The sequence below is a fragment of the Propithecus coquereli genome, unplaced genomic scaffold (assembly GCF_000956105.1).
Source record: "Propithecus coquereli isolate 6110/MARCELLA unplaced genomic scaffold, Pcoq_1.0 Scaffold147, whole genome shotgun sequence".
NCBI classification, from domain to species: Eukaryota; Metazoa; Chordata; class Mammalia; order Primates; family Indriidae; genus Propithecus; species Propithecus coquereli.
Window position 1 is genome coordinate 7,974,974 of NW_012139080.1, and position 13,428 is coordinate 7,988,401.

Here is a 13,428-nt window from a genome sequence, read left to right on the forward strand (position 1 = left end):
AAAAATTTTAAAAATATTACTGTAAAACCCAACAAAGTATATTTATTTCTTAATATGTTTCCATGTAGGCACAAGGGAAAATATCACAATTTTTTAAATAGTGATTTTTGATGTGAATGGGGTTACAGAGATTATATCAAGTATAACTAAAGATAGTAAGAGTACAATAGAAGAACAGAGAATAAACTTAAGTTAATCTCTGAAAATATACATATTTATATCCTAAATGTATTACCTTAAAAAATTCTTGAGAACATGAGAATATACAGACATGCGTTCCATTGCATGTCAGAGCAATAACATCATCACACATTATGTAGCCTCTGAATGATCCATAACATCGAGAAGGAGGGAATCCTCCTCAGCTCATTCTACAAAGCCAGTGTCACCTTGATACCAAAGCCTAGAAGGACACAACAGAGAAAGAAAACTACAGACCAATACACCTTATGAAAATAGATGGAAAAATCCTTAATAAAATAGCAGCAAACTGAATTCAACAGCACTTCAAAAAAGAGAGTGAGAGAGAAAAAAGGTAAATGCCATCTAAGTATTTTTATGAAAATAGTTTTGACCTCACAGAACCCCTAAAAGGGTCTCAGTTCTCTCCTCTCCTGCCTACCCTGAAAGGGTTCTATGAACTCCACTTTGAGAATTGCTGCATAGTAACAAGATTCCAAGTTAGGAGTTACTTTCTCTGCGGTATTTTAAAGCACTGTTTCTTTCTTCATGGGAAGTCTACTGTGGCGTAGTAATTTCCAGATTCCACTCAGTCTTAGATAAGTCTCAAAGCATTCATGATTCTGAATTCAAGGCTGATACGATTTTAAATGATATTTGTTACTTTTGAGCCTTAAATTTGTTAAAACTACTATGGTTTAAAAATATGTTGTTAATATTGTTTATCTCTTTCAATTCTTTATTATTTACATACTTTTAGAGAGAAATTTGAGAATTGTTACATATATAGACCCTTTACTAAAGAGTGCATTTCTGAAAACATAACTACAATGCCATTATTACATCTTAAAACTGACACTAGTTCCTTATCATCTTCACATATCTAGTCAGGAATTAAATTCTCCTGATTGCTTCACTATTTTTCTTACAATTCAAAATCCACATATTGCATTTGGTGGATAGGTTCTTTTAAGTCTCTTTCAATCTGTAGGTTCCTAATCCTTCTTTGTTTTCATTTTGCAAATTATTTGTTGAAATAATAGAGTTGTGATAAGGCATCGTGGCATATGCCTGTAATCCCAGCTATTTGGGAAGCTGAGGTGGGAAGATCATTTGAGCCTAGGAGTTTGATGTTGCAGTGAGCTGTGTTTGCACAACTGCGCTCCAGCCTGGGTGACAGCACGAGACCTTATCCCTAAAAAAAATAAAAAATAATAGCGTTGTTTTCCTCCACTCTCAGATTGTACAGCATTCCAACCATCTTGAGTGTAATAAAGGGTGCATGCCTCCCCCTTCCCCTAAAGGTTTAAGTCACTCCCTTAATCATATATCAATTTCTATATGCAATTGGGCCTATTTTATTATTTTCCATTCTGGTTCTTTGGCTTAATATGTATTCATGCACTAGTATCATTTTGTTTTAGTGGTAGAATCTAATATGCTTATTATAAAATAGGACTAGTTTCCTCTCATTTCTTTTTCAGGGTTTTGTTTTGTTTTGGTTTTTGCATGGTAAGTATATAGACTAACTTAGGGAGAGCTGGCATCTTTATGACATTAAAGCTTTCTATCCACCCGTCCAAGAACACAGGTCTATTTGTTTAAGTTTACTTTTGTGATCTGAAAGGAGTGTTTTATATATTTTTCACACATAGGTTTTATGCATTTCTTATTCCTAAGCATTTGTTATATTTTTGTTTTGAATTATTTGGCTGTCATAAATGGTTCTTCTTCTTCAACTCCAAATGAATTTGTATTATATCATTGCATTTGGAAAATGAAAAAGCTCAAAACCGCTGTTACTCTTACAATTAGTTAGTACAGAGGAAGTGGTTCCCAGTAGAGTATTTCCATTTTTGATGTATCTCTTAAAAATTAGAATATTTTAATTTAGTTTTATATGAAAGGCTAAAATCCAGGACTTTGTTAAAGTAAGATTTAGAAAGTTATCATTTGGTGTTTTGAAGAAAGGTCAAAACATAATTTTCATAGTTAAAAAATAAAAAGTCCTATTTTCTACCTACTCCACACCCTCTGTCAAAATTCACTCCATAAGTAAAGTGAATTTCCTGAGGAGTCTGGCCAGTTATCTTTGTCATTTATGTGAGGATTGGGTAATAACCAATATGAAAGTTTATATAATGTGCTAAGTGTGCTTCACACACGTGCGCCCTTTACACCATTTAGCCGAGCACGCCCTTCAGATTCTCACGGCTTACCCCACCAACTTTCATTTTTAACTCTCCACAGCAATTTCTCAAAATATTTACTTTTAAGTACAATGCTCTTTGCCTTTCACCATGGTACTCCATTTCTGATTTATCTAGGAATATATTTCACAGACGAATATGGTCTTAGCAGCCTGTGTCCAGTCTTAACTTTATCAACAAGAATTGAAGGGAAATGGAAGGAGAACGCCCCTCATCCTCTATGAAACTCCAAAAAGCTGTTTCGGAAATTACTGGCAAGGAGGCGACGTGCTCGGAGAACAGCCACTCCTGTTCCAAAGCAGTGCTCAGAGGGAAGCTGAGGGCAGCTGCTCCACAAGCAGGCCTGCACTCTTTTGCTTTTTATTTTACTTGTGATAGCACTTTCTCCCTCAACAACTAGTAAAATTTATTTGGTTTGGAAAGTTATGTCTGCTAATCCATAGGGGACAGACTGTCCAGAAATGCTGGGTGGTCCTCAGCGTGTCCAATTCCTATGGCTTCAGCTCAGCAAGTTCCCCAAGCAGTGGCGTAAGAGCTGGAGGCTTTCCATGGATACTTTCCCATAGACAGAACATCCCAGCCACATGTTGACACAGGGAGGCTGATCCAATCAATCAGTGCAAATTACCACCCCACGCCCAACGCCCCCTCCCCTCAGCTCCTTGAACAGTTCCCCGAATGTGCTGCGTGGTCGTTTAGAAACCACATACTTTCTTTGACCGATGTGCCCTGCCCTGTGTTTAGCCTTCCAACTATTTGCTTACCGCAATACACCAGTGGAATTTCATCTGTTTTGTAATTGGCTGGGTGTCTTTGGCCTTGGCTTCCAAATGCAGTCATGTACTTTCAGAAATGGGCTGCCTGTCTTCTTTTAAACAGCAGATGCTTGCCCCTCTTTGTGGTTTAGATAACCTAAAGGAACTTTTTAATTTCTTGGCCTAAATGTCAAACCTAACTTCTCATGTCTGTCTCTAGAGTTGCTGTCATAGCCACCTGCAGGCTGCAGATTGCATAAAACCTTCCTGGGAGGGCTGCTGAGGTCCTTTTGTAAGTCTGGAGTATAAGTAATTCAGCATGACTTTGTCCTGTGAGTTCACCCAAATTCATTGCTTCAAAAATATTGAGAAATTTGAAAACTGGATGGAAAATTTTTTCTGTGTGCCCGAATGAATTAGCCAATGAACAAATGAAAGAAAGAATGAATGTATGATGGTGATATTGTGACATAGTAAGAAATATATATTTGGTCTTCATCTAAGCTTCTAAAACTCTTGGAATTTCTTGAGTGATAGGGGTGAGAGGAGCATTTTTTATTATTTGTAACAAGTCCTTTTCCACCTCACCCGAGTTTAGGCTAATGATGTGAGCCCCCTCCAACACCCACCCCCCGCCGGCCCAGATTGACCTAATCAGCAGTGCCCAGTGATTTGATCAACTGTTCCTACATGATGAGGCCTCCATGAAAACCCCTAAAGTATGGGGTTCAAAGAGCTTCTGGGTTGGTATTCACAGTAAGGTGCTGGGAGGGTGGTGTACGTGGAGAGGGCATAGAAACCCTAAGCCCCTTCCTCCATACCTGGCCCTATGCGTCTCTTCATTTGGCTGTACCTGACTTGTTTGTATCCTTTAGAATAAACTGGTAATAGTAAGTAAAGTGTCTTGCCTAGTTCTGTGAGCCATTCTAGCAAATTATCAAACCTGAGGAGGGGATTGTGGGAGCCTCCGATTTACAGATGGTTGGTCAGAAGAATGGGAGGCCCAAACTTGTGACTGGCATCTGAAGTGGGGGCAGTCTTGTGAGACTGACCCCTTAACCTGTGGCGTCTGTGCTAACTCTAGGTAGTTAGCGTCAGAATTGAATTGAGTCATTGGACACCCAGTTAGTGTCCAAGGAGTTGAAGAATTGGTTGGTGTGGAGGAAAAAAGCCCCACAGAGTTGGTGTGAGAAGTGTTCTGTGAATAGAAAACAACTCATAGTGGTAGGAATGATTGACCAACCAACTAACCTCACGGGGTAGCTCTGAGTGTTTAATAGGATGACCACATAACTTATAATCTAGACCCCAACACTTGTGAGAGTTAAAGGGGATCCCTTTTATAATTAGGGTGGGATAACAGACATAAACTTGGCCCAGGCAAACTAGATGTATGTTCACCCTGAGATTTAAGTGGATGCAATACCTGTAATATTCTTAGCACAGTGCCTGGTACCTGGAGTAAAATACTCAATAACTATAAGCATGTTGCTGTTGTTATTATTGACTTTAATAATTATATTATTTCTGATACTATTTAGTATTAGTTTTTCTCAAGCTCATACATTTTCCTCCTAACAAAAGGATCACTAAACTGAGGCCAGCTGTAAGCTAAATTCCCACTGCTAAGAGAGGTAATATGGCTGCCAAAGATGCTTAATAAGAAATGAATTCATTCTCCTATGAGAGGAACCTAATTTATACTCCTTGAATAATTTACTGATGAGTAGTTTTCTCACCTGGTGTGCTCTTACGTATCAACTTACCAAAAGAAATGCTAACTGGAATTAATATGAGGAGCCATGGATTATTTAAAATACCCTCAATATTGCTATATCCATTTCATAAATTAGGAAATGAGACTCTGATTCTCAAAAACTAAATTATAAGAAAAGGCTGAGCCACATCCAGGCTTCTGGTTTTGTGTTTTTTAAACTCAGATAAGAAAAATCAGGCTTTATTTTTTTCATTTCAATAGATTTAGGGGGTGAAGGTGGTTTTTTGATACATGTATGAATTATATAGTGGCGAAGTCAGGGCTTTTAGTGTACCCATCACACGAATAGTACACATTGTACCTGAGAGGTGATTTTTGGTCCCTCACCCGCCTCCCACCCTATCCCCTCTTCTGAGTCTCCAGAGTCTATTATACTACTCTGTATGAACACGTATACGCATTGCTTAGTTCCCACTTATAAGAGAGTACATGTAGTATTTTGTTTTTCCATTCCTGAGGTATTTCACTTAGGATTATGGCTTCCAGTTCCATCCAAGTTGCTGCAGAAGACATTATTTCATTCTTTTTATGGCTGAGTAGTACTCCATGGTATACCACATTCTCTTTATCCACTTATCAGTTGATAGGCACTTAGGTTGATTCCATATCTTTGCAATTGTGAATTGTGCTACAATAAATATACAAGTGCATGTGTCTTTTTGATATAATGACTTCTTTTCATTTGGGTAGTGGGATTGCTGGATCAAATGGTAGGTCTACTTTTAGTTCTTGGAGTTCTTTAGTTCTTTTAGTTCTTTAGTTCTTCTCCATACTGTTTTCCATAGAGGTTGTACTGATCTACATTCCCACCAATAGTTTATAAATGTTCCCTGTTCACTGCATCCATGCCAACATCTGCTGTTTTTTGACTTTTTATAATGGCCATTCTGATGGGTAAGGTGGTATCTCATCATGGTTTTAATTTACATTTCCCTGATGATAAGTGATGTTGAGCATTTTTTCATGTTTTTTGGCCATTTGTATATCTAATTTTGAAAAATGTTCATGTCTTTTGCCCACTTTTTAATGGAGTTATTTGTTTTTTTCTTGCTGATTTATTTGAGTTCCTTATAGAATCTGGATATTAGTCCTTCTTTGTTGGATGTATAGTTTGCAAATATTTTCTCCCATTCTATAGGTTGTCTGTTTACTCTGTTGGTTATTTCTTTTGCTGCGCAGCAACTTTTTAGCTTAATTAAGTCCCATGTATTTTTTTTTGTTTTCATTGCATCTGCTTTTGGGGTCTTCATCATAAATTCTTTACCTAGACCAATGTCCAGAAGAGTTTTTTGTACATTTTCTTGTAGAATTTTTATGGTATCAGATCTCACATTTAAATCTTTAATCTATGTTTTGTTAATTTTTGTGTGTGGTGAGAGGGATCCAGTTTTATTCTTCCACATGTAGCTATCCAATTTTTCCAGTACCATTTATCAAATAGAGTGTCCTTTCCCCAGTGTATGTTTTGTCTGCTTTGTTGAAGATCTGTTGGTTGTAGCTGTGTGGTTTTATTTCTGGATTCTCTATCCTGTTCTATTGCTCTACGTGTCTACTTTTATGCCAGTACCATGCTGTTTTGATTACCATAGACTTGGAGTATAATTTGAAGCTGGGTAATATAATGCCTCCAGATTTGTTCTTTTTGCTTAGGATTGCTTTGGCTGTTTAGGTTCTTTGATGCTATATGAAATTTAGGATTGTTTTTTCTAATTCAGTGAAAAATGATCTTGGTATTTTGATGGGAATTGCATTGAATCAGTAAATCACTTTGGGCAGAATGGACATTTTAATGGTATCGATTCTTCCAATCCATGAGCATGGGATGTTTTTCCATTTGTGTCATCAGTGATTTCTTTCATAGTGTTTTATAGTTCTCCATGTAGAGATCTTTCACTTCCCTGGTTAACTATATTTCTAGGTATATTATTTTCTTTGCAGCTATTGTAAATGATATTGAGTTCTTGATTTGATTCTCAGCTTGTCTGTTATTAGCATATAGAAATGCTACTGATTTATGTACATTAATTTTATAACCTGAGACTTTACTGAATTTATTTATTAATTCTAGGATTCTTTTGGAGGAGTCTTTAGGGTTTTTCAGATGTAAGATCATATCATCAGCAAACAGGAATAGTCTGATTTCCTCTTTTACAATTTCTATGCCCTTTATTTCCTTCTCTTGCCTGATTGTTCTGACTAGAACTTCCTGTACTATGTTGAATAGAAGTGGTAAAAGTGGGCATCCTTGTCTTGTTTCAGTTCTTAAGGGAAATGCTTTCAACTTTATACCCCATTCAAGATGATGTTGGCTGTGGGTTTATCATATATGGCTTTTATAATTTTGAGGTATGTTCTTTCTATGCCTAGTTTGTTAAGAGTTTTTATCATGGGCCAGGTGCAGTGGCTCACACCTATAATCCTAGCACTCTGGAAGGCCAAGGTGGGAAAATCACTTGAGCTCAGGAGTTTGAGACCATTCTTGAGCAAGAATGAGATCCCATGTCTAGTAAAAACAGTACAAATTAGCTGGGTGTGGTGGCGCATGCCTGTAGTCCCAGCTACTCGGGACGCTGAGGCAAGAGGATCATCTAAGCCCAGGAGTTTGAGGTTGCTGTGAGCTAGGCTGATGCCACGGCTGATGCCACAATAAAAAGGAGTTTTTATCATGAAGGGATGCTGGATTTTATTGAATGCTTTTCCTGCATCTATTGAGATGATCATATGATTATTTAATACTTTTTATGTGGTGAATCACATTTATTAACTTGCATATATTGAACCATCCTTGCATCCCTGTGATGAAACCCACTTCATCATGGTGAGTTATTTTTTTGATATGCTATTGGATTCTGTTTGCTAGTACTTTGTTGAGAAAAATCAGGCTTTAAATGTTATGAAATAATATAGTTGAAGGTTTAAGTGAAGAAAGGTTGGTATAATATCAAGGACAGAAAGCTAGCAAAGAATTAGTAGTAACTAAAGTTCCCATTTCTATTTATCCATTGATTGAGACGTCCTGACATCTCCCCTTTTTTCTTACCTTAATAAGATATAGTCACAAAATTGGTCATTGAAAAAGTTTACTTTTCAAATAAAAATCTGCTAATATTGATTTGTAATAGAAATTCTAGTACGTTTGGACATTTCTTCTGCTTGGTGATTTTTGCACTGTGCTTTGAGAAGTGGGATTCTCTGCACATACAAATGATAATGATGGTACTATTTCCTCAATTTTGATAGATTTCTTAGATCAGATTATCATGTAAATACACCTTTAGGATGTAATATAGAGTATTCTTTCCAGTTCCTTGGATTTAAGCAATTCTCCAGAAAACTTGGTCCCAGTTTCTGTGGGTTTCTCTGGCAGTACAAACAACCTTTGATCACTTTCTGGTTTGAAAATGTGGATGGAGTATTGCGTGCACGCCTTTGTCATGGCTGAGGAAGTCCCAGCCTCCCCTCTGCCGCTCAGACAGGTGTAGAACACATTCCCTCAGACAGGTACCTCCCTCAGCAGGACTTTTTCTTGTGAATAATTTAATTCTGCATTCTGTTTTTTTATTGTAGCTACAAAAAACATTTGGAGCCAAAACTATTTAATTAGCAGCCAATTTTTTTTGTACATACTATTAATACCTTTTTCTGAAGACAATAGGGACAAATAATTGCCTCACTAAATGGAGTATTTGGGAGAAATTTTTCTAAATATCAAGGTGGCATCTATCTGAAAGAGTCTAATTGCAAGAGGTATTAAAAAGGGAAAAGGGTCCTGTCCAGGGTTCTCCTGCTTCATGTCAAAAATTGTCACTAAAAATCAGATGTTCTATGTGAAAGCGCTGACTGGGAGCCCAGTCCTCGTTATTTTAAGGGGGAAACTTATGATGTATTACACATAAGCCTTAAGTGCCCTACCAATTTCCTAAAACATATCTATAATACAGAAAACTCCTTGTGATTATTAGGTAGGAATTTTGGGAGCCAAGTTTTTATCTTATCCTGTTTTCCTTGAATTCATCATTTTGATCAATTCCAGACAGGATGGATGGAACAAATACAGAGCAGAGAAAGAAGTCATAGAAACCTTAGAGTTTCTATGACTAACACATGTTGAACAGAGTGAAATTTGTCAGTGTCCCTAAAAATATTTTTTTTAACTTTATTGGCTCTTTAAAATTTCCACAGAATATACATTCATTTTATGCCAGACAATGTAATACAGGGGTATGTACAGAAAGTGTTCATTATCTCCTCCTTATCAACCTTTGGTACTTTTGGTAACCACGTCTTATACTTTTATAAACATACAGAAATCTACATAAAGCAATTTTCTCTTTTTAAAGTAGCTTTGAAAAAATTGAAAAACGGCATCGCACCATATACATTACTCTGGAACATGTTTTTTTAACCAAGATATCTTAGCTATCCTTTACAGGATATAGATCCAGCTCTTTTTTAAAAAATAGGAACATATCCCATGATATGAATGGAGCAGACCTTATTCTGCTATCCTCCCCTCCCCCGATGCACACTGCAGTTGTTTCTAATTTTGTCTTTAGGATGTTGCTGTAATAAATGTCCTCAAACTGATGCTTCTATTTCTGCCAGGCAGAGTCACAAAAGTACAATTATTAAGACAAAGGATGTGTGTGTTTTACATTTTCTCACAATTATGAAGGCACTCCCTGCCCCACCTGTGAGAACACCCTGCAGCATCGGGTATCACCACTTTCCTCAGCATTTGCAGTGTGAGGGTGAAAATGATATGGCATTGATGTGTTTGCCTTTCTGTACTATTAATAAAGTTGAAGATCTGCATATTTTTATAGGCCATTTGCATTTCTTTTTCTGTGATTTGCCTATTTTATTTCAAAGCCAACCTGGTGCACATAAAGAGCAGTTTATGTAGTACAAATGAGTTGCCCAACCAGATTCTGTTGTGCAAGCACATTAAGATCATACTGCCTTGGTGATTTCTTCATTCAAGAGTGACTGCGAAGAGTTAGGTCTCTGGTGTTTTGGGGCAAGATAGATTTAATCAATGATAGACCATTCAAATATTAAACATGGGTCCATAAATTTAATCGTTCACAGATATTAGTAGAGTGTGCTCTGAATCAAGGCTCTAATAAACACCATTAATATACACATTTTTCAAACTGTGCCTGAGGCTAGAACAAAAACATAATGCACTTACTGACTTGAGTGTAACTCTTATGTGACTGTGTAACTATGCAGTACCTTTTGATGCACATATTTGATGGAGCTACCAGTTTGCATGATACATTTGTTTTTGTATTTGTCTGTATTTATTTGCACCTAGTGCTGCAGCACATCTCTTGTCATTGTGACCCGATGGGATAAATGGCACGCACTACATTATGGCTGTTAGGGGCATTAGGATATGCTGCTGATTGAGGAACTTTCACAGAAGTGAAACACTTTTCTAATGATGCACATGTTTATTTTATATGGATCCTGAAAAAAGATAAGGTGCGATGAAAGCAGGGCAGAAGATGGCACTGCCGTGTGAGAAGGGAGGAGCCACTGAGCAGCCAGGCTCTCCACGGTGGAAGCTTGAGCACCCTTCCCCACTCCCAAGGGGTGTTCTGCTTCCCCTTAATAGCTGGACAGAAATCACTTCCAGGGGTCCATTAATGTGACTAAAATCGTCTGACAGCCTGGACTTTGAAAAGGCTTCCCTCCTACTGAAGGGCGTGAGCACAAGGTGCAGGCATCTGGCTCGTCCAGTAGAGCCGTTGCTGTCCCTGCCATGCCCAGGCCCGTCTCACTGCACCCTTTGCCTGAGACCATGTGTTCCTGCACTCCCCTGCCTGGGGAAGTGGAGAGACCACCTGGCTTCAGATCTTACCAGCTGTGAGATCTTGGTCCTCTCCAACCTCACCTTGGTCGCCTCATCTATACAGTAAGGGGATAATAATGGTACCTGTTCCGTAGGATTAAAGTACAAGTAAAATGCTTAGCATCACTCCAGGTGCACCCTTAATAAATGGCAGCTCCTGTTCCTTCAGCCTCTCCCACTCCTCTGCACCCTGCCCCTGCAGCAGCCAGCCACGTGGGCTTAAACACCACCTTTCCAGAGCACACAAGGCAGCCACCTCTGGGCTACTTTCTGGCATCAGGCCCTTCACAGCCATTCCTCTGAAGACCTGTCTGCAGTCCTGGCTTCACTTCCATTCACTCTGCCTTCTAGTTCCATCTTGGGCCTGCCCCCGCAGCACGTGTGGTTCACTCTCATCTCCGCAGCCTGTCTGCAGTGTTGGTCACAGCTGAGCCCTTCCTTCTCAGGTCCTGTGTCTTCTCATGCTCTGCTTGTGTGCCTCCTGTTGTCTGCAGTTCTTCCTCCTCCTCGGCCTGCCACCTGCCGCCTGCGCACTATGTTCCCAGGGACTCTGGCCCTCTCCTCTCCCCACTTAGCACTCCCTTCCTCAGAGTTCTCATCCATTCTCAGCACCTTGCCTGCCAGCTGACACCCCCGAGTGTATACCTTCAGCCCAGACCTGTCCCAGAACTTGCAACTTGGATATTCAAGCACCTATTAGTATCTCTGCTTGGTAGTGCCTCAGACGTTTCAAATCCACACCCCCTCAAGCTGAGCTCTTAGTAATCCTCCACAAATCTTTCCATCTTTTCATCTGAGTAAATGTTACATCCAGCACTGAGGGGTTGTGGGCACCATGGCAGTTCTTTGCCAGGTGCAGCAGGTGGGTAGATGGGGGAAGGGGCCCTGCTGGGGGTCCCAGACAGTTGAAGCTCGGTGCGAATGTGAGGCCAGAAGAAGGCTCTGAGGTGGACGTGCCCCACCCTCATCTTGCCAGCTCCTCCGCAGCCCCCCCATCCTCAGCTTCCTCAGCTACTCCTCTTGCCCCAGGGTCAACCTAGTACAAGGTCTGCAGGAGTCACACTGAGTGAGAAGAAAAAGCAAAACTATTGGCACCTGCATCCCCACACCCCCTCCTCTGTCCCTTCCTGCCCCTGGACCCAGTCCTTAGGCCTCACCCCAGCACTGCAGAGAAGTGGCCCAGGAGTTGTGGTGAAGGGACAGGCACCAAAGGGGTTGTTGGGTGTTGGAGAGCCTTTGCCGCAGCTCTGGTTTTCCTTATGAATAGCAGTCGGCACAGCCTTGGCAGCACCCTGCTGTCTGGGATGCACACGTAAAGGGCAGGAAGCCCTAGGGGGTGGCTCTTTGTATCCCAGAGCCACCACCACAGTCTCAGACATGTGCCCCATCACGCTCCCTCTCAAGAGGGGTAGTGGAGCCCCAATTCACTGACACAGAAGGACCTCCAAATATCCTTTTCCTGTAGAAACGTACCTGCACAGAAGGGTTATGTGTTTAGAGTATCATACTTAAAATCCACTATGTGTCCATCAACTAGGCCATAACCACCGTATATGAAATTGTTAATAAAAATATTTAACTTTCAAGCAACAGATTTGTAAATATGGTTATTGAATATTTACTATGTGCCAAACACTGTGCTAATCGCTGTCCATGTGTTAATTGCATTTTATCTTACCAACAGCACTATGAAGGAGGTAGGCCCATTTTACAGATGAATAAACTGGTTTAGAGGTTACGTAACTTTCCCAAGGTCATACAGTTAGTAGGTGGTGGCTCTGAGACTGAAACCTAGGTCTGATTCTATACTTTGAACCACTTTGATGCAATTTCAAACATAACTATTTCTTAAGTTAGGGACTGGATGATCACAAGGCCTTTTTCCATCTCATTTTTTATCACTCTGTTTTTCTTCCATCACTGTATATTTGCTTATCCTTTGTGGAGGCAATTTTTTTTTCCTGAGCATTTCTCTGATTTCTTAAGGTGAGTTGAAGTGGAAACATATTCACATTATTTTGCAAATGAGTACTTGGTAAATATTCACTGATACTATAAATATTAACTGCTGCTTTGACCACGATGAGAAGTTGTTTCACAAATTGGATTAGCAATTGCATTTTGAACTTTCTTAATCTTTTTTCAGTAATCCATTTCTGTTTAAAATTTTGTTTATTTCTTGCTGAAAGGAAGAAGATTTCTCTCCCCACGTCAGCTATAGTCTGCCTGTGGCTTCGGCACCTTCCCAGCCTTGAAAAAGCAACGCTGCATCTTTTTGAAAAGCTAATCTCCAGTGAGAGAAATTGTCTGAGAAGGATCGAATGCTTTATAAAAGATTCATCGCTGGTACGTGCTGGGCTTTGATGAAGGGAAGAATCCTTAAAGGAGGTGCTGGGAATCATTTCTTTTAGTCAAAGAATAAAAAGGACGGGGGGGATGTAGACAAAAGACCAATTGAAACCTTTAAAAGTAATTGTGTATTTACATCTTATTTTAAAAATGCTAACGTCGGGGGCTTCTCTGCGTGCTCGGAGCGGCAGGGAGAGCGTTGTGATTTCCTTGATTGGCGTGCGGCGTATTCCATATTCACAGGAACAGACATTTGGACACGAACTTTACAAACAGCATTTTGTATTTCAACATGAA

At 39.6% G+C, this 13,428-nt stretch overlaps 1 protein-coding gene across 1 annotated transcript in view; it reads left to right on the forward strand.

The window, feature by feature from the left end:
* The window catches only part of FANCC (Fanconi anemia, complementation group C), a 139,842-nt gene that overhangs the window by 94,130 nt on the left and 32,284 nt on the right, over positions 1-13,428 (forward strand). Inside the window, exon 7 of the mRNA XM_012640061.1 lies at positions 12,972-13,128. Coding sequence (XP_012495515.1) covers positions 12,972-13,128 — 157 coding nt within the window. The remainder of the gene's footprint in view (positions 1-12,971; positions 13,129-13,428) is intronic.